Source organism: Glycine max, chromosome 8 (genome assembly GCF_000004515.6).
Source record: "Glycine max cultivar Williams 82 chromosome 8, Glycine_max_v4.0, whole genome shotgun sequence".
NCBI classification, from domain to species: Eukaryota; Viridiplantae; Streptophyta; class Magnoliopsida; order Fabales; family Fabaceae; genus Glycine; species Glycine max.
This window is the reverse complement of record NC_038244.2, coordinates 951,982-969,931: the sequence shown is the minus strand read 5'-3', so window position 1 is coordinate 969,931 and position 17,950 is coordinate 951,982. Positions and strand designations below refer to the sequence as shown.

General features: G+C 33.9%; 3 protein-coding genes across 7 annotated transcripts; 1 reads left to right on the top strand and 2 right to left on the bottom strand.

Annotated features, from left to right (window-relative positions):
• Positions 1-741: 741 nt before the first annotated feature.
• Positions 742-3,924, bottom strand: LOC100807996 (uncharacterized). 3 transcript variants are annotated; one of them, XM_006584645.3, is made up of 10 exons: positions 3,642-3,797; positions 3,469-3,577; positions 3,257-3,384; positions 2,975-3,114; positions 2,793-2,861; positions 2,405-2,543; positions 2,023-2,085; positions 1,888-1,931; positions 1,148-1,249; positions 742-1,067 (listed from the first exon to the last, which is right to left on the bottom strand). In XM_006584645.3, the coding sequence occupies exons 1-9, from the start codon at positions 3,730-3,732 to the stop codon at positions 1,163-1,165; spliced, it is 870 nt and encodes a 289-aa protein (XP_006584708.2). In that variant the 5' UTR covers positions 3,733-3,797; the 3' UTR covers positions 742-1,067; positions 1,148-1,162. The 3 variants fall into 3 exon arrangements, with proteins under 3 accessions (XP_006584708.2, XP_006584709.2, XP_014634111.1); XM_006584646.4 differs by having other exon boundaries at positions 3,469-3,571; positions 3,642-3,792; XM_014778625.2 differs by lacking the exon at positions 3,469-3,577 and having other exon boundaries at positions 3,642-3,924.
• Positions 3,925-5,031: 1,107 nt separating this feature from the next.
• Positions 5,032-7,466, bottom strand: LOC100793998 (general transcription factor IIE subunit 2). Its single transcript, XM_003532561.5, has 5 exons — positions 7,352-7,466; positions 6,835-7,086; positions 6,346-6,477; positions 6,128-6,244; positions 5,032-5,599 (listed from the first exon to the last, which is right to left on the bottom strand). Exons 2-5 carry the CDS (start codon positions 7,084-7,086, stop codon positions 5,258-5,260), a joined length of 843 nt encoding a protein of 280 aa, XP_003532609.1. The 5' UTR covers positions 7,352-7,466; the 3' UTR covers positions 5,032-5,257.
• A 1,893-nt stretch (positions 7,467-9,359) lies between these two features.
• LOC100807457 (methyl-CpG-binding domain-containing protein 13) lies at positions 9,360-16,424 on the top strand. Of its 3 annotated transcripts, XM_014778624.3 has the most exons (9): positions 9,369-9,673; positions 10,202-10,248; positions 10,322-10,499; positions 10,604-10,705; positions 11,438-11,965; positions 12,645-12,740; positions 13,027-13,161; positions 13,594-13,657; positions 13,777-16,424. In XM_014778624.3, the coding sequence occupies exons 3-9, from the start codon at positions 10,419-10,421 to the stop codon at positions 16,137-16,139; spliced, it is 3,369 nt and encodes a 1,122-aa protein (XP_014634110.1). In that variant the 5' UTR covers positions 9,369-9,673; positions 10,202-10,248; positions 10,322-10,418; the 3' UTR covers positions 16,140-16,424. The 3 variants fall into 3 exon arrangements, with proteins under 3 accessions (XP_040873810.1, XP_014634110.1, XP_003532403.1); XM_041017876.1 differs by having other exon boundaries at positions 9,360-9,673; positions 10,202-10,499; XM_003532355.5 differs by lacking the exon at positions 9,369-9,673 and adding an exon at positions 9,783-10,079 and having other exon boundaries at positions 10,202-10,499.
• Positions 16,425-17,950: the final 1,526 nt, after the last annotated feature.

The window sequence follows — 17,950 nt, the reverse complement described above, 5'->3', positions numbered from 1 at the left end:
TTTTTAAGAGTCTCTGACCTGTGTAATTCTCTGGTTGGGTATCTGAATAATTTCTAGGGAAAAGTATGCAAAACAGGAACTTCTGATTAAAATATGAACAAGGGAAGAAAGGAACATGAACATAATAAGGTGGCTGTAAAAAAAATGGTGACTAAATGTGACTATTTTTCTTTCATTCAATTGCCTTTTAAATGATATTAAAAACAATCTAGGTAATAAGCTTGCAAGACTTTGACAAGGTTAAAACATGGGTGAGTGGCCTATATGTAAAAAAGCAATAATAGTATATTTAATTATTTAGTCAACAAATAAAAGATAGTGCTTGTAAAAGAACTAAGGGTCCTCAAAACAAGTCAAACTAAAGTATGTTTGCACATTACTGATGAAAGTTGGCTTAATTATGCCATTAGTGACAGGAAACATGGAGCAGAATTTATGCTCTTATACAGTTTACTAAAAATATTGAAGTCAGTATTTTTGTGTGTGTTGATACTCAATTCAGATGGTCAAACAGTGTTTTTAAACAGCTACAAGATAGATGATACTCTATGGTGGGAAATGCTAGCAATGAAGGTAAACAGTAGACATATATGAATACTGACTCAATATTTGTCAACAATGAAAGCCTTAACTCACTAGGTGTGACTGGCTACATGGATTGCACCACGTAGTTGGACTTAGTTGGACTTGTAGTGGTTGATCTGATAACTATTAGTTTAGCATATGTCCATAAAATCAGAATTACAATTATGCAACAATTTTTAAGGAAAAAGAATAGAACCTTGTAGGCCCAATTTTGACATAAACATAGCAATATTTAACCAAATCAATATACAGAATTACAGATAGCAGGTGCAGGCAAACATATACAACTTTACATGTATACAATTACAATATACCAAAAAAAACCCCGAGACAATCAAGTTTCAGAATGTCACCAAAACAAGTGGACACTTATATTAATAATTCATGGCAAAAGAACATGTAAGTGAAAATAAAAAAGCAGGAAATAACCTCCGTTCTTTTTTCTAAAAAGTGGAAACCAAGCCGCATCTCTTCTTGAAAACCTGCAAACATTTCGCATAAAATATGAGAAATATGTATCTCACTTCCACATATGCCTAGTAAGTAAATAGTAAAAACTTACCATAAACCATCCTTGCTACATAATTTCAGTTCCCACTGGATCAACAGAGAAATGAAGAGAAAAAGATTTGTGGACAATAGGCTGGAACTTAGAATGCCATACCTGTTTTTCAAATTTAAAGATAACTTAGAATCTTGCTGGGCATGTTCTCAAGTTATGGTTACAGTGTTAATATTTTAGTTTTGTAAAGATAATATCTATTAAATTATATTTAAATTTTGCTCATTAAAAGTTCATCTTAATAAGTTGATATGATCAAAAAGGAAAATCTCAAATGGGTATGTTTGGGAGTGGGGTTTTGGAAGGAAAAGGAGAGGAAAAAAAATCATTTTAAATTAAGTATATAATGTTTATTAAAATAAACAAAAGATTAGGACATTACATTTATACTAATCTATCATTTTATGTCTTTTTTTTTAAATATTAAATTAGAGAATATTTATTAGAAATTAAAGGTTTACCCTCTCAAACATACCTAAAAATGACTGTGTCAAACAACAAATTAGAATTGTAATTTACCGAGAGAAAATGACAGCATGAACCCAAACAAAATTTAGAATAATATTGTTTACTAAAGGGATGCATTCAGAAACATTTTCCATTTAAAACGAGGCATGAAGATGAAATTAGAATCGGTTGCTAAAGTACAATTCACACTACTTTAGACCAATATCTGGATGGCATATAACAGCCCAAGTGCAGAAATCTAAATGTGTAAGAAACAATAAAAGGTTTCTTACATTTTTGTACTCTTTGCTGTTTATAAATATCTCAAATGCCTCAACTGCAAAAGAAATGCCATCATGAACCAGTATCAGTCAACAAGACCTTGGTGAAAGAAAATCAGATGCTACAGATCATGAGACTGAGATCACCGGATCGAAATCGAATCACAACTCCATGAGTATATTCCTTAGAGCTTGGACTCAAATTCAAACCTGGCAATATAGTAATAACCCAGTTAGGCAGTTACAAAATCAAAATTCAGTGAAAAGGATATTCTTCATACTATTATAAAGGGCAACCCAGTGCATGAGACTCCCACCTAGTGGGGTCAAGCACAGATGCTGTTTTCAAGATTTGAACTTGTGACCTCCTAGACTCCTAGTTATAGGCAGCAACCTTTCCATTGTGCCAAAGCTCACACTCATTTTTATACTATTCTTTTGTGAAAATTTTGAACTTTTGATGAGCCAACAAACTAAGTTAAGTAACAAGGGAACAATTGTATAAGTGATGGTGGAACTGTAAGCATACCATGTGTAAATTGGACTATCAAGGAAGGAGATTCCAACATCATCGATGCCAGAGAGGCTAATGCATGCTCTGCTTGGTTACCCAGTGCATCCTCATTAAATGATATCAGAAGCACAAACTCCACTCCATGGTTAAACTCCTGATATATATATATATATATATATATTGGTAAAATCAGAAACAGGACATACCACAGATATAAAAAAAAAAGGGGCCCATGAATGTAAAATACATAAGTACAAATATCCAGAACATAGATACATTTATATCTACTTCCATTCACAATTTGAAAGAGCATAGAATTTGTAGCCCTAGGTTACAGTCATCAATGTTTGATGAACAACCCTTTAATTTATAGATCCAGAAGAGGAAAGTAACTTAGTCCAACCTCTCCTTTGCGAAATATAGAAAGCATTTCATCTGCCACTTCCGATTCATAATCCACATTAGTCAATCCCTGAAACAGAAATCAAATGAGGGCCAAGTTAAACTGTTTACACACACAGATTCCTGTGGCAATAACCGAAAAATAAAGAAACAGAGAATCGGTGTTTACATGTTGGTGCATACATGGCAGTAAGTCATTACATAGTCCTTGAGAACCTTCATGTAAAAGGGATTCTCGTAAAACTTTTCAAGATTTTCCTTCTTCTGAAACCGCATAAAGAGAGCATGCGTGTAGCGCTCAGGATTTGGAGAAGAAATGCGCCCTACAGTATAAAAAAGGTCATTCATTGGCAACAAAAACCTAACACTAGATTACAATTACATAAATGGAGATGCAGTTAAAGCAATGGAAGCTAAAGTTACGTAATTAAGGGAATGTATATGATATGAAGTATGCGGGTCCACCTAATGAAATTGCAACAACACCGCCCATTTGGTACTGCGTTGTGTACAAATAACCAAGCATGTCGTTCTCTTCCTCTTCAGATAAATCATGCTTTGCTTTGAGGAGACAAACGTGTTCCACAATTTTTCTACATGAAATTAAAACAGTCATGGAAAGGGGGGAATTCGGAAGATGAAAAATTAGAAGTAGAACAACAATGAATGACAGAGACATTTTCCTCGGGGAATCTAGGTTGTAGCTTCGGTCGTCCACGCTACAAAGAACCATCATCCTCTGATTCCTTCGTGCACTCTTGAATCGGTTCCAGTGGTGAGCTGGAACTGGAAAGAAATACGAATTAAGTGTAATGTTCGGTTAGTTGATTGAAGGAGCAAAGTGACTCACCGTGAAAAGATAGAGAGGTTTGGGGGAAACGATGAGAGATACAAATAGAAATACAAGTGCCATAGCTTGAGCATTGCATCACAAAACCCATTTTCTGCTGCTTTGCGCTCAGCTTCTTCGATAAGAGAGAGGGGTTTATCACACGACAAAAATGGGTGGACTGGGAAAAACCAACGCCTTTCATTTAAATACCACGCAAATTTTGGCGCCTTACATTTTAAGTGTACCACGCTACGCTTTCTGTTGCTGCCCTTCACTGCCATCTCTCATTCTTACAACTTGTTTACAGTTACTCAACATTCAAATTTACATTTTTTTTTTCTTTCTTTCTATGATATAATAATTTTTATTTTATATAATATTTACAATCATTTCTATTATAATTTTAGGGTCTAACTTCACTAGGAGAGCTTCTAGGAGAAAAACTTATCTAGAAGCTATATTATGAAAAAGCTTTTATTAGATTAGTTAATTATGTATTTGGATAATACTTATTTAAGTGCTTTCCTATAAGAACTTATAAAAGAAGTAGTGTTTGGATAATTTACAAAATTGCTTATAATTTTTTTATCTAAAAAAACCATCGATTTTTTTCCTTAAACCAACGGCTGATTTGATTTTTGCGTTCCACATACATCATCATGAGCATTCACAGTCTACTTTTGTTTTCATTTTTTCTTGATTTAATTACTATTTTATTTTAGTTCTTGAATTTAAAATTTACTATTTTTAGTTTCCAAAATTTAAGATTTTTATTCTGAAATGTTGAAAATTTATTTTTTAGTCTCTAGCGTAACTAGCATAATAACTTAATATTTAATGATGATTTTTAATTGTTATAAATTAATTTTTATTTTTTAACTACCTAATTAACAAAATGCTAGTATTTATGTTTTAGCCTAACTAGCATAATAAATAACTTTTTATTTTTTAACAAAATGCTAAAAAATAATCACAAAATACTAAAATCATTATTAAATATTAATTTATTACCTCAGAGACTAAAAAAACAATATCACAATTCAAGTATTAAAAAACATTTTTAAATTTTAAGGATAAAAAAAAACATAATCCCTAAATTCACAAACTAAAACAGTAATTAAGATTATTTTTTTCTCTAGCCAGCCAACTTTATTTTAAAAAAAAATCAAAATCAACGGATTGGATGATTTATTTGTGCGTTCGACTGACAGGAAAAGAAATGTATAAGCAGCTTTCAATTTAATAGGACTATTACTGAGTTACGTCGAGTTCGGGATATTCTTAACTAAGTCCACTTTTGAAACATTGGGTAGGTTTACTATCTCAAGCTAAACATAGAGTTGAAGAAAAAAGAATTGAACTTCCAAGTTCCAATCTAATAATTTGTATAAACTTGCAAGACTAAAAATTTAAATGCAACATGATGATAATATACAAGGATTCACAAATTAGGACGAGTACAATAGTCCATTAGCTGCAGCCTCGATGTACAGAAATAAAAAAAATAAAATAAAAAAACAAATAAAAGTAGGGCACAGCAGCAAGAACCTCCTGAATATTTCACAATGCTAATCTAGTTTAGACTGGCTGATAAAGTATCTATTTGAACTACACAACCACTTGATGAGAGTTAATCAGGAACTGTTTAAATTCTGAAAGAGCTCTGGAAGATGAGCATTGGTAAGCTTCGTTCTCTTGCTGATTTCACTCTTCTTCTTCTTAGGCTTTGGCTTGGAAGAAATGCCTTGAATTTGAGCTGCACTCCTCCTCTGTGCAGTGTTGGTAGCGGGCTTCATTCCATTCTTTTGAAGATCCTTCTCTATATCAATCATATCACGAGGCAATTCAATACTGCGGAAAAGATGTTTTAGGTCATCATCCACCTTAATGTGTACTTTGGGGTCGTTAGGGTAGGCAATGTCTTCCTGTGAATCGAAGTTGGACAGAAGCCAAATCTGCCCTGCAGCTTTCATAGCCTAGAAACCAAAAGCTTTATAAGGTCCTATTCCGTGAGAAACCAATTATTTGCAAGATTTTAACTCTTTGCCACTTCTACAAAAACATTTTTTCTACTACTTAGTGGATTGCCACTTCAGACTGAACTCCTGCACAACTGACAACATTTGAAATTCTGCCTATGCTAACACGGCCCCAAAAGTCCAAACCCAATGTGTGAGAAAACAGCAGGAAAGATTGAACCGCATTCAAGCTAGCAGCACCTTTAACAGCAAGATTTTGTAATGACTAATTAAAAAATGATTTTATTTCCTCAGTACTAACCTTAATGCTATAATTACAAATGTTAGGAGAAAGTGGCAAAATATATTTATAAAACCCACTAATGTGCGTTTTTCATGTTTCTCCAAAATACATTATGTAGACTGGAGTTCAATCTGTAAGAAATAAGAATAGACATATATCTATGGACAAAACAACCAATGATGCTGAAAATCAATGCCAAGAAATGTTCCATTGATCGGGGGGCCTAACAAAAGTCATTTTACCTGCAAATCTTCCATCACAGTGGGGTAAGCATCCTTGAGATCAATAACAGCAAGGCCCTCGGGATACTTTCGTACCAGTTGAAGAAGCTCTGTTTTGTCCTTAATACCATACTTTGACTGTAGACCAAAAGCAAACAACAAATGAAGAAGAATAAGTTATTTTCTAAAGGAACATCTGAGTAAAAATGTTCAGATATATGCATATGAATAAAAGTAACCTTGTAAGATAATCGTTGCCCATCATAGTTCACTTTTGGGTTTTTCCTCAGATTCTCAAAGACATCTTTGTTAGCCTTCATGTCGACATAGCATGCCTCATTTATCTGCTCCGGTGTAAAAGCTTGTCGTGTCTGTCAGTAAACACGTGCACCAAATGAATATGGTTTAAACAAATCAACTACTGATGGTGGATTTTCTTAGGTTGCTCAACTACAGTAAATGATACTACAGCTACAGCTCCTTGATGCGTATGCCATGCCCTAAACCTCGGAATGAGGCAGTCCCCCTAAACTAGTGCGTGTGTGGGTGTGCAATTTCAAGTTTTAATTTCTCCATCTCATGCCTATATATCACTAGAGTCATATGTGAAGGGAGTCTAACTCAGTAGGTTGAGCTGCGTAAGTTATGGATAAATAAATAAAACATCACCAGTGCCATATAATCCTGAGAATAAAACTATGAACCGAATGAAACAAGGAGCAATATACCTCTAGAAGAAGATCAATAACACGCTTCATCTGAGCACCCACAGGGGCCTTGCGAATGCTATTAATATGCTGAAGCCTCTCGGTGTCGTTGGAAAACTTAACCGCAGGGGCAGCGTTTCTTCCATTTGCCGAGGCATGTGTGGCGGACTTTTGGGTTGCCGCGGCGGCCTTGGTAGCTGCAATGGTCGAAAGTGTCGTTTGGCACTTCTCTTGCTGTTTCTTGAACTTGTCTAGCCTCTCCTGCAACGCCATCTGAAAAAAACAAAAAACACGCACACGGTGATTACTACTTTACTCCGTTTGAAATTGGAGTTGTGGGGGTGCAAAACAATGAACGACAGAGAGCGCGGGAGTTGGGAATTGGGAATTGGGCAAAACCCTAATTACGTAGCTAGCCAAGAAGCGTAATAAGATTTTGAAGGATAAGTGAGTATTGAGTTATGTTATGAATGGCCAAGTCTTGCAAATTGAAAAGAAGTAGCGATGATATGCAGAAAGAAAGACAAGAGAAGCTAACCGCGAATGGAAGCAACCAGCAAGGACTTTGCCGTTACTCAGTGCTGTTAGAACTTACAATAGAGTCTCCACTTATTATTGTGTCTTGTGCTCCTTCTAGTTGTGGATAAGAAAATCAAAATTATTGACTTTTTTTATAAATTAAAATCAATCTATATATTACTACTTGGCGTTTAAGGAAAATAAATATGTTAGACTACTCAGTAAATCCTTTAATTATTTACAAATTTTTAAGTAAGTTTTTATACTATATTTTTATTGAGTCCTTGAACTAAAAAGATAACTTTTTAATATTACTTTTTTTCAGCTTAAAACTGACACAAAATGACTATACGTGAGTGAGTGAGTAAAAGATTTTAAATACATATTTGAAAAAACACAAATAGTTTAAGTCAGTGAGTAATTTAGTTAATAAATATTATAACAATATCAAAAACTCCCTAATTGATGGTATTAAATATAATTAATAAATACTTTTATTTTAAAAATACATATTAAATATTTTTATTTTATATACTCAATACTTTTTTAATACTTTTTTTTTTTACTTTTAATGCTCTTGAGAGTCATGACCATATATTTTTTTATTCAGAGGGAAAAAAACTATTTTTATTATAACATACATATACATTATACATTAAAAGGATCGAATTGGGCTGAATTGTTAATTAAATGGACCACATTTAATAATTAAAAATTGTAGGGAAAAAAACTTCAAATAAATTTCTCATGTTTGTCTCCCATTTTTCTCATTGCGATCAATCCGGAGCTTAATTGACAAGTCGCTACATTTTTCATGAAGCACACTTTTTATTTGGCAATAGGAGTTCTTCACTTTTTATTTGCCTGTATGAATATGAACGACCCATATCGTTTCTTATCTCATTGCACTCAGTGAATCGAAGATTATCTTAGATATAGTTTTTAAATTAATTATATTTTTCTAACAATCTTACTATATATATATATATAATAATTTATAATTAGATAATAGTATTAATTTCTTCATACTATCACTGTGTTTAAATTGAATTATAAAAAAAAATCAAATATTGTAAAAAAACAAAAAGTGTATTACAAACTTGGGAAGGGAACGACAAAGATTTCTTAACATAGCTAAAAAAATCGTAGCTTAATCAAATGATATATAGTACTCAGAATTGTGGCCTTCATCGAGTAGCCTAAGTGAATGATTATAATCAAAAGATTCACAATCATGCTGGCCATTTACGTACCTAATTTTTTTTTACCAATCGTTATTTTTACCCCCAATCGGGTCGTAATCGTAATATAAAATAACTTTAGTTTATTTGATTTTCTTATGACGAATTTATTTGATTGAAGTAGTCGCAATCGTGTTACCCAAAAATAAAAAGTAGTCGTATTTGTCAGAGTGTACTTTGATATTCAATGGTGACGATTTTGCGGTGTATGCCTGCAGAATACACTACACTTTAAAAAAAAATACTAGATTATAGATTTTTTTTATGAGTGTATACTAGACTAGATTATAGATTAAAGAAGTAATCATTACATAATGTGGTTTTTCGTTGTAGGAACTCCAATGTGTTTGAGCCTGGCTCTTGAAGAAATATTTTATAAGCATGGACTAGTTTGTCAATAGAATTTGCAAGAAAATAATGAAATGATATTCAGACTTTTTTTTATAAACTTCAATGTGTGTGGGCGTACGTATAGATAAATAATGTGCGTGCGCTTAATCAAAAGTCGATAAATTGTCTGGGGATGAGTGATGAAAAAGTTGTTTTATGCTTGGCGGATAATTCTTTTTACCTATTTTAAGGTGAATTAGAGGAACCATCCTATTGATTGGGGGGAGACAAATTCAATTATCATAAAATAAAGTGAGTATACTAATGTGAAAATGATTTAATGACAAAAAAATTAATCACAGTATACAGTATACAGCATTCAATTTTAATTTTCATACTCCTTAATATAAAAAAAATGGTGGTTTTAAGTCTAATAATGTTGTTTGAAAGTAAGCAAGTGTTGTTGTGTGGAGAGAGGCGAGATGCGTGAGGGAGCGAGTAACTGACCTAACGCGCGCACACACACACACTGTATCTCTTTCTGGTCTTGAGCTTAATATTTTTTTATTTAATTCTTGGGGAGAAACAAAAAGTGTGTTGTTGCATTTCATAGAACACGTGGGTTGGGAGGCCGATTCGTTCAGATTAAATATTCGCATACTCATCCTAACAAAACTAAAACTCTCTCTCTCTCTCTCTCTTACAAACCCGCAATTTCACTTCCCCTCTTCCAAGAGCCACCGGATCCTGCAATTCCTCTCTCTATTAGGGTAACTACTAACTAATCTACCAACTTATTTTCTTATTATTACCTTTCTTTTTTCATAATTTTTTACTTCTTCTCTGTCTAAATAATTGTAATCTTTAACTATTATTATTATTATTATTATTATTATTGTTTATGTTAACGATTTGTTGTGGGAACGGGGTGTGGAGGTGGATGAGTTTTTAGTCAAAATCAATGCATTTTTTGTGTCTAGATTCATTTCTATTATTCTTTTTGTGTCCTTTCCCTTTGTGTTTCCCAACCAAGGCTCAAAGATTATGGCTTGCTTAACTATGTTTCTTCTTTCGCTTTTCTGTTTATAAGAAGGAATTTGATCTTCAATTTGGTCGGGGAATACTTTCTGACCAGGTCACACTAATTGCTCGCGGCTGATTGATTGGGTGGTTGAGGTGTTTGTGTTTTCCAGAGTTGAATCTGTTTAATCATTATTGTTCAGATGTGTCTCTTGATTGTATCATATCCAATGAAGCTGTTTCTTTTTTATGATTTACGAGAGTTTTTTGTGTTTCAGGTGGTGCAGCAGTGATGGGCAAATTCCAGCTTCGTCTATATTGGAGGGCAAGTTGTGGTTCCTAATGTGTCTTGCATGTTATTTCTCCCTGTTAGTGTAATGAAACGAGTCAGAATGCAGGTTTTTAGGCAGAGGGAGTAGATTATTGGAATAAGGGAGACACATGGTGCTTTGATAGCTTTTGCGAATTTGTTTTATCTTTGACTGCGTTCTGAAAATGGAAAATCCTGACGTTGAAAAGTCTGAAGAAACCAATAGACAAATTGACAGTAACACAAAATCTAATTCTAAACAGCAGGTGGGTATAAATTTTGAAGATGCTTTTTTCTTTGGATATTTCCTTCCCCTACTTTGCTAAAATTCTTTATAACTTGTCACTTGGTTCATTTGTGACAATTTCAGAGCGTAGAGAAAGCTAATGAACACCCTGATTGGTTACCTGATGGCTGGAACGTGGAAGTCAGAACCCGTAAAAGTGGTGTACACATGGGATCTGGATATAAGGTGGTAGATGCATTCTCTTAATTTGGATGTTATTGTTTTAGATCATTAGCGACTGTAGTTAGACTGTCATCTTTTGTTTAGTTTCTGTTATTCCTGTAGTAAGTTATATAATTATTTCTTAAACACCGGATCGCGGTTTGTCAGCTAGTAACTGCTGCTACTAATGTATGGTAGACATTATTAGTCTATAACTTGCACTGTTTTCAAGTTTCTGGCCTTGAATCATGAATAATTTGTTTGGAGAATTGTCTGTAGCAGAAGTTTACTTTGAAAATCTTAAATTTGATTCTTAATAACATTCATGACTTAAATGTATGATAGATACAACATTATATTGTTTTCCTCATTTTTCTAAATTGATGAGCTGGATTTTGAGTTGCATCTTTTGAGACCATGTTCAAATTATTTTGCAATGGTTATTATATTCATTGGTAAAAGGCTAAAATCTACACTCTTCAATTTATGTGAACATGTGGTTCTGTACTCCTTGTTGGTATTTTATTTTCTCTTGTTTTGTTGTCGGACTATTAATTTTCAGACATAATAATTGCAATGTTGCTCTTTTTTTTTTTACATATTTTATTCCGTTATCCACTATTAATTACTGTTTAAAAGGGTAAAGTAAGCATTACTTGTAAAACTTATGGATGCATTTATTGTCATTTATTTATCAACAATTCAACATTAGTAATGCAACTTATCCCTCACTATAAATATGTTTTCATGTTGCAGTGTTACATTGAGCCATTGAAAGGATACAAATTCTTCTCCAAACCGGAGGTATTACGATATCTCGAAACTGTAAAGGACAACAGTTGCACTTCCAAGAAGGGGAAGAAATGCAGTAACATGCATTCTCCAAAACACAACAGTTGCACCTCCAAGAAGGAGAAGAAATGCAGTAACATGCATTCTCCAAACGACAACAATTGCACTTCCAAGAAGGAGAAGAAATGCACTAACATGGATTCTCCAGACGACAACAGTTGCACTCTCAAGAAGGAGAAGAATTGCAGTAACATGGATTCTCCAAACGACAAAAGTTGCACTTCCAAGAAGGAGAAGAATTGCAGTAACTTGGATTCTCCAAACGATAACAGTTGCACTCTCAAGGAGAAGAATTGCGGTAACATGGATTCTCCAAACAACAACAGTTTCACTCCCGAGAAGGAGAAGAATTGCTGTAACATGGATTCTCCAATCGACAACAGTTGCTCTTCCAAGAAGAAGAATTGCAGTAACATGGATTCTCCAACCGATGTTTGTATTTCTGTATCCCTTGCATCTTGAATTCTGTTTTCTTTTCTGTTTGTTATTAATGAATGTTATCATCAGATTGAAGATTCTTTCTTATTATCACCCATTACTCTGTCCGGTGATGTACATGATTGATGATTTTCATAATTATTTAGAACTGCTTATGGCATATGAAACCAAATTCGACTAAATGGCAGAACTTTTGTTTATTTATTGTGCAGAAAGGACCATGTTATGAAAATTAACTTGAAAATACAACCACAATGAGGAAAAAGTTATAGATTAAACCATGAAAGAATGTGACCCACATAACAAAAGGGCAATTCAGAAAATTAAAATGGCTGCCTCAGCTTAAGGCATTGTGCTTAAGTATTTGTTTCTTTGTACTCTACTTCACTAATTTGGTTTATGTTTCTTTTGTTAGTCCTAGTTTGCATCTGTCTTCCAGGTTGCATAAATTCTTTCATATGTTGTGACTTTTGTCTATTTGGTTGTGTGCTAACACAAATACACTTTTACAAACAAAAGACCTAGAAAGTTTACAAATAAAATGTGATAGGTTATGTAAAATTGATTATTGGATGAACCTTTATTTAGTCCATTGAATATTTTTATAAATTATGAGGTATCTTTGTAACATTGTTTGTTTATATTTAATTTTCAAAGTTTTTCCGTGTTTTAGGTTGTGGTTGAGAAGTCTACTGTGGAGGATTTACCACCTGGATGGGTGAAAGAATTAAAGATTAGGAAGAACAGCAAGGGCATTCGGAAAGATCCGGTATGAAAAAAATTTATTTGATCTTTGAGTAGGGGGTTCATGCTTTTCTGGACCCATCCGTCCAAAAGGATCTCTTTTTTACGTATTATAAAAGAAGATGGATTTATGTAATTTTTTTTTGCTTCAAATTAAGTTTTACTCTTTCTTTTAGTTATTGTCCTTTCCTATTTGGAGAAGCAGATTGCAAATAATCTGTGGTCTGTTTTATATTAAGTAATATACTACATTTACACTTTTCCAAAAGTTGATGCTTATACAAGTTGTGATTGGGTTACACTTCCAACAGTTTTATATAGATCCAGCGAGTGGATATGTATTCCGTTCCAAGAAGGATGTACTTCGGTATCTTGAATCTGGTGATATACGTTCATGTGCATTTAAGCCAAGTAGAAGACAAGTCCAAGATGAAGACAATTTAACTGTAAGATATTTTTGCATGGGTACCATCTTACTATTGTTGTCTTTATTGAGTATTCTCCTTACCTATTAGTTCTTACTCCAAACTGTTGATAATTAAATGAATCTAGGGATTATTTAATCACTTCAGATTTGAGGCTTACTGAAAATTCAAGCATATTAAGGATCTTTCTTTCTAATGACAACCATGCATTTGCAGCAGTAGTTGATAATGACTTTCTTTATTAAGATTTGCCTACTTGCATGGTATCCTTTATAGATTTCGGTTGGCATTAGTTGTCTAAAATCCTAGAATGGTATATGATGGGTCGTCAGAACTCCGAATCATTGATAAAGAAAAATATTAAAGTGGCTCTCACAATCATTAATTTTTCATGTTTGCGTCTAAAAATTCAAACTGAATAATTTCATAATTCTTCTGCTTTGTTCAATCTAGCCACCACCTGCTGCCAAGAGACAGAAACTGAAGCAGTCTGCACCCGAACAACAGCTTTCTTCAGGTAAGAAATCATGACTGAAATATATTTTGGTAGGATCAGTTCATCCAACTCTGTGGCATGAAGAATATACCAGTTACACCTGATGCCCTTTCCTGCTTATTTTAAACTTTTCACTGCAGCCACAGAAATTCTTGATAAAAGCAACTTAGAATTGCTAGATGCTAACAGCTCAAGGAAAGGGAAAAATGCAAATGTGTCATCTGGAATGATGGTTGCTTCTGTTCCCATGGGTGAATCTGTTGAAAAGATGCATTCACTGGAGGATGGAGCTGCAAACTCTTCTGAATTGAAGAAAACATCTGACCCAAGTAGCTCAGCACTTTTGAATGAATCCTTGAAAGAATCAGAACAAGTACTTTCTGCAGATGATGTGCAAGAGAAGGAGCATGTTGTGAATATGATGGAGAATGCTATTGAAAAGAATCACAGTAACTATAGCATATCCAAAAACAGGAAGGAGTTCAATGTACCTCACCGGTCATCACCAAGACTTGCTGGAAGTAAACCTGTCCAGTTGGCCAACAATGTGATGAATGAACAGACTCTCCAGGTTCCTAAAAGAAACTTGAGGAAAAGTAGAAACACTCTAGATATTGATATTTCTGAAGACCAAACAGTTTCTAAGGAACAACCGCATCAGCAAGAAGCAGATAAAATAGAAGACAAAAAGCCAGAAATTCAAATTAGCTCAAACAAATCAAGTAAAAAGAAAGAGTACCACCTTCCTCGTCGGGCTTCAAAACGATTAGCTGCAATTGAACATGAGTCAATGAACTCCAAAGCAAAATTGCAGCAAAGTGAGTGTGGGCCAGTTACAGTGCTTGCAGATCAAGCACCAACAAATGGAAAGTCAGCAAATAAAAGGAAAAAATCAGAACCTCAGCTGGGGAAACGTGAAAATGAAGAAATGGAGGATGAGAAATCAGAATCTCAGCTGTCCTTTGCATTTCACTACTCCTGGTCTGACCCAAGTTTGGAATATGCAATCAATACCCTCACTGGTGTGTTACCACCAGCTGAAACTGATATACCAAAAACTTTGGTTGACAATGTTACGGGAAAAGGCGCCACTACCATCCCTGAAACTGATATTCCAAAATCTTTGGTTGACAATGCTACAGGAAAAGGCACCACTACAGTCCCTGAAACTGATATTCAAAAAACTTTGGTTGACAATGTTACAGGAAGAAGCGGAGGCAGTGAAAACAATTTGCTTGACACTGTTGCAGGAAGCAGGGACAGAAAATCCCAGGCACGTTCAAATAAACCCAAGAAAAAGAAAGAGGTCAAAGTACCTATGCGATTATCAAAGCGACTTGCTGGCCTTGAACCTGAGGTACTGCCTGCTGAAAGAGCTCTTGAATATTCGACTAGAAAATCATGCAAAGAAGAACCAACTGCAACTGCTACTTTAACTAATGGAGTGTCTGACCATCACGATGCTGGGGAAGAAACCAAGCTTACTCCTCAAGCTTCTGACAGTTTGAAAACAGAAGTACTAGGAGAATCATTAAACCAGAGTGAGAAGTCATATGATGCCCAAACTGGTCACAAGGAACAATTGCAGAAAGTTGAAGCTGAAAATATTGGGGATGCAAGATCAGAGCCACAGCTCCCCTTACCGTTTGGGAACTCTTGGTCAGATCCATGCCTAGAATTTGCAATCAAGACTCTCACTGGTGCTTTGCCAGTTGATGCTGGTGACATTATGCCCGCTTTGCCTCCTGGCTTTGATAATCCGCCATATAAGCAATTGCATGGGAATGTGGTGACAAGCATTAATCAAGAAGCTCACGATAACTCAAACCAATCACAGAACAAGAAAGAGCTTAATATGGTTAGCCAGCTTGTGTTGAGGTCCAGTTCCACCTCTTATGAAAATGCTCCCAAATTTACAACTAGACAGTCTTATCTTGATCAAGGCAACATAATAGGGAATTTGAATGAAGAACCCCGTCACACTGGAAACATAACACCTCCTGTGCATCATTCTAGGAATATAAACTCACTAACACATGAAGAGCCATTAAAGCAAAATGGACAGGTTGTCGAGGGTGGATTTGTTACAACGGAGCAACAACTATTTGAAACTGGAACGGTAAACCATGATAATTCTGAATTACAGTACTGTGCTCCGTTTATGAATTCTTGGTCAGACCCATGCCTAGAATTTGCATTTAAGACTCTTACAGGCGTGATACCAGTAGAGGAAAATTTAACACTTCAAGGATGTTTCCAGGAACCTGTTAACTATCATGAACGAAGGGATGGTGGCTCAATGTTGCCAGATTTAGGATCTTCCTGCTTTTCTCAAAGTGATTTTTCGTTTCTCCATGATACAGGGGTTAAGTCCATGCCGGGGCAGCAGCCATCAATAAGTTCTTCATTCCTACCGTTGGAAAAAACGAGCCTGCAAGGTTTCGCTGGCGTTGATCCTCAAACACAGTTTTCTCAGTGCAACAATAATTTTCAAAGAAGGTAAGCTAGTTATATATTTGTAGCTACCTCCAGGATAACTGCTATTAGTATCTAGTTATACTTTTGTAGACTGCAAAATGTTTGTCATTAAGTATCCTTTTATTTTCCTGGTGACAATTGTAAATACATTGTGAACATAAGGTCTCGCTTAGTGTTTTGCTTTGTTCGTTGAGAAGATCTAGGTAAGCAAAGTAAGGAGGTACAGGAGTCCAACTGTTGTGACAATGGTATCTAACTACTGTAGTTTGTATCTCTAGTTATTATTTGTTTCAAGTGGTATTATTTCTTATTTTCTTTCTCCTTCAGAAAATGCTGTAAAAGGCATATAAGCTCTCAATTGTTATAAAGTAGCTTACTTTGAGAAAATATTTTTTGTTTAGTTTCTTGATTTTAAAAATCTGTATTGGTTCTTTTTTTTTTTATTATTCTTATGAATTGAACACAGTATAAGAAGGTTTATAACACTCGTACATTCTGCGTAAATAATTGAGTTAGGCTTCCTTGACACCGATTCATAATTAAACTATCCTAAAAAAATGATTATTTCTCTTAAACTAGTTCTAAACATGAAGAAATGATTATACCTCTTATTTAAATATTTTATTAGGAATTGGGACTACTATTTGCATGTTTACGATTGATTCAGTGTTATAATAAGAGGGTGGTTCTAACTCCTATTTTTTTTGTCCATCAACAAAATGTGGGCGTTTCGCGTCATACACATAACGGTTATTATATCTTTTATACCTAATTTATTTTTTGTATTTTACAAATTCATGTGTAGAATATTTTTTTTGAGAGGTTCATGTGTAGAATTATACGTCCTAATTTGTTTTTCGTATTAAACTATAAAGCTATGCTGTTACTTCTATATCCCCAAAAAATTGTATTATCTTTTTCTTTATCTATGAGAATTGAAGATAATATTAGAAGAGTTATAATAACTCACATTTTACTCAAAGCATTGTTTACTTCTATCTTTTGCCTTTCTAGCTAAAAAAATATTCCAGTGCCTAGCAATTACTCTTCGGTAGGTTGGCTTACGACACCAGAGGGAGCTAGAATAGCAATTAATACAGATTTTATAAACTAAGAAAGTTTTATGGCTCAATCGCCATTCGTTTCCAAATTCCAACAGTATTTATATTTGAAAAATTATAGACAGGTGAATATACAAAAGAATGTAATAATCTTTTTGCAAACAAAATTGAAAAAATTATATAGGCTTTTATTTATACTTAAGAAAATAGAAAATTAATAAAACAATATTTATATTTTAAAACTATACAAAAAAAATTCTTACAAATATATATTCATTATTTTTTTAACAAATTAACATATGAATAAAAATAAATTAATGTTATAAAAAAACAAATAGATATGGCCTTAGGTAATTCACTTACCGTGTAATTTTTAATTTAAATGTAAATACAATCGTTAGCATACCCTGATGGAATAAAAGGAAGTTCAAGGAGAGAGAGAGAACTTTAAGCATGACTTTTGTTTAATGTAAATTTTAATATGACTTTATCACATCTAATACTGATGTCTCCCTAGACAATGGATATAGGAATTTTGGAACAAAGATTTCTTTCGAAGCAAATGATGTTAATTAGTTTAAAATAATATGCATATCTTCAGGGACTCTGGGTAAAGAACATGAAGAAAGCAAAGGAACTTCATTTAATTTGACTTTATTTTATTTCAAATATACTCTTTCTCAGTTCACGTGTTTGTTCAAATTTACAAGAAATTTTTAGAATGCTTCTTATAATTAATTAATTAACCTCCTCCATCACATAACCCATCTTATGT

Coding starts and splice junctions, on each gene's coding strand:
- LOC100807996 (XM_014778625.2), bottom strand. CDS start 3,904: ATGGCAGTGAAGGGCAGCAACAGAAAGCGTAGCGTGGTACACTTAAAA. Junction 2,862..2,974: donor ATGTAATGACTTACTGCCAT/GTATGCACCAAC, acceptor TTTCTGTTTCAG/GGATTGACTAATGTGGATTA. Junction 2,086..2,404: donor GATAGTCCAATTTACACATG/GTATGCTTACAG, acceptor CTATATTGCCAG/GTTTGAATTTGAGTCCAAGC.
- LOC100793998 (XM_003532561.5), bottom strand. CDS start 7,086: ATGGCGTTGCAGGAGAGGCTAGACAAGTTCAAGAAACAGCAAGAGAAG. Junction 6,245..6,345: donor GGCAACGATTATCTTACAAG/GTTACTTTTATT, acceptor TTTGGTCTACAG/TCAAAGTATGGTATTAAGGA. Junction 5,600..6,127: donor CTGTGATGGAAGATTTGCAG/GTAAAATGACTT, acceptor TTTGGTTTCTAG/GCTATGAAAGCTGCAGGGCA.
- LOC100807457 (XM_041017876.1), top strand. CDS start 10,419: ATGGAAAATCCTGACGTTGAAAAGTCTGAAGAAACCAATAGACAAATT. Junction 10,706..11,437: donor ACATGGGATCTGGATATAAG/GTGGTAGATGCA, acceptor TTCATGTTGCAG/TGTTACATTGAGCCATTGAA. Junction 13,658..13,776: donor CGAACAACAGCTTTCTTCAG/GTAAGAAATCAT, acceptor TTTTCACTGCAG/CCACAGAAATTCTTGATAAA.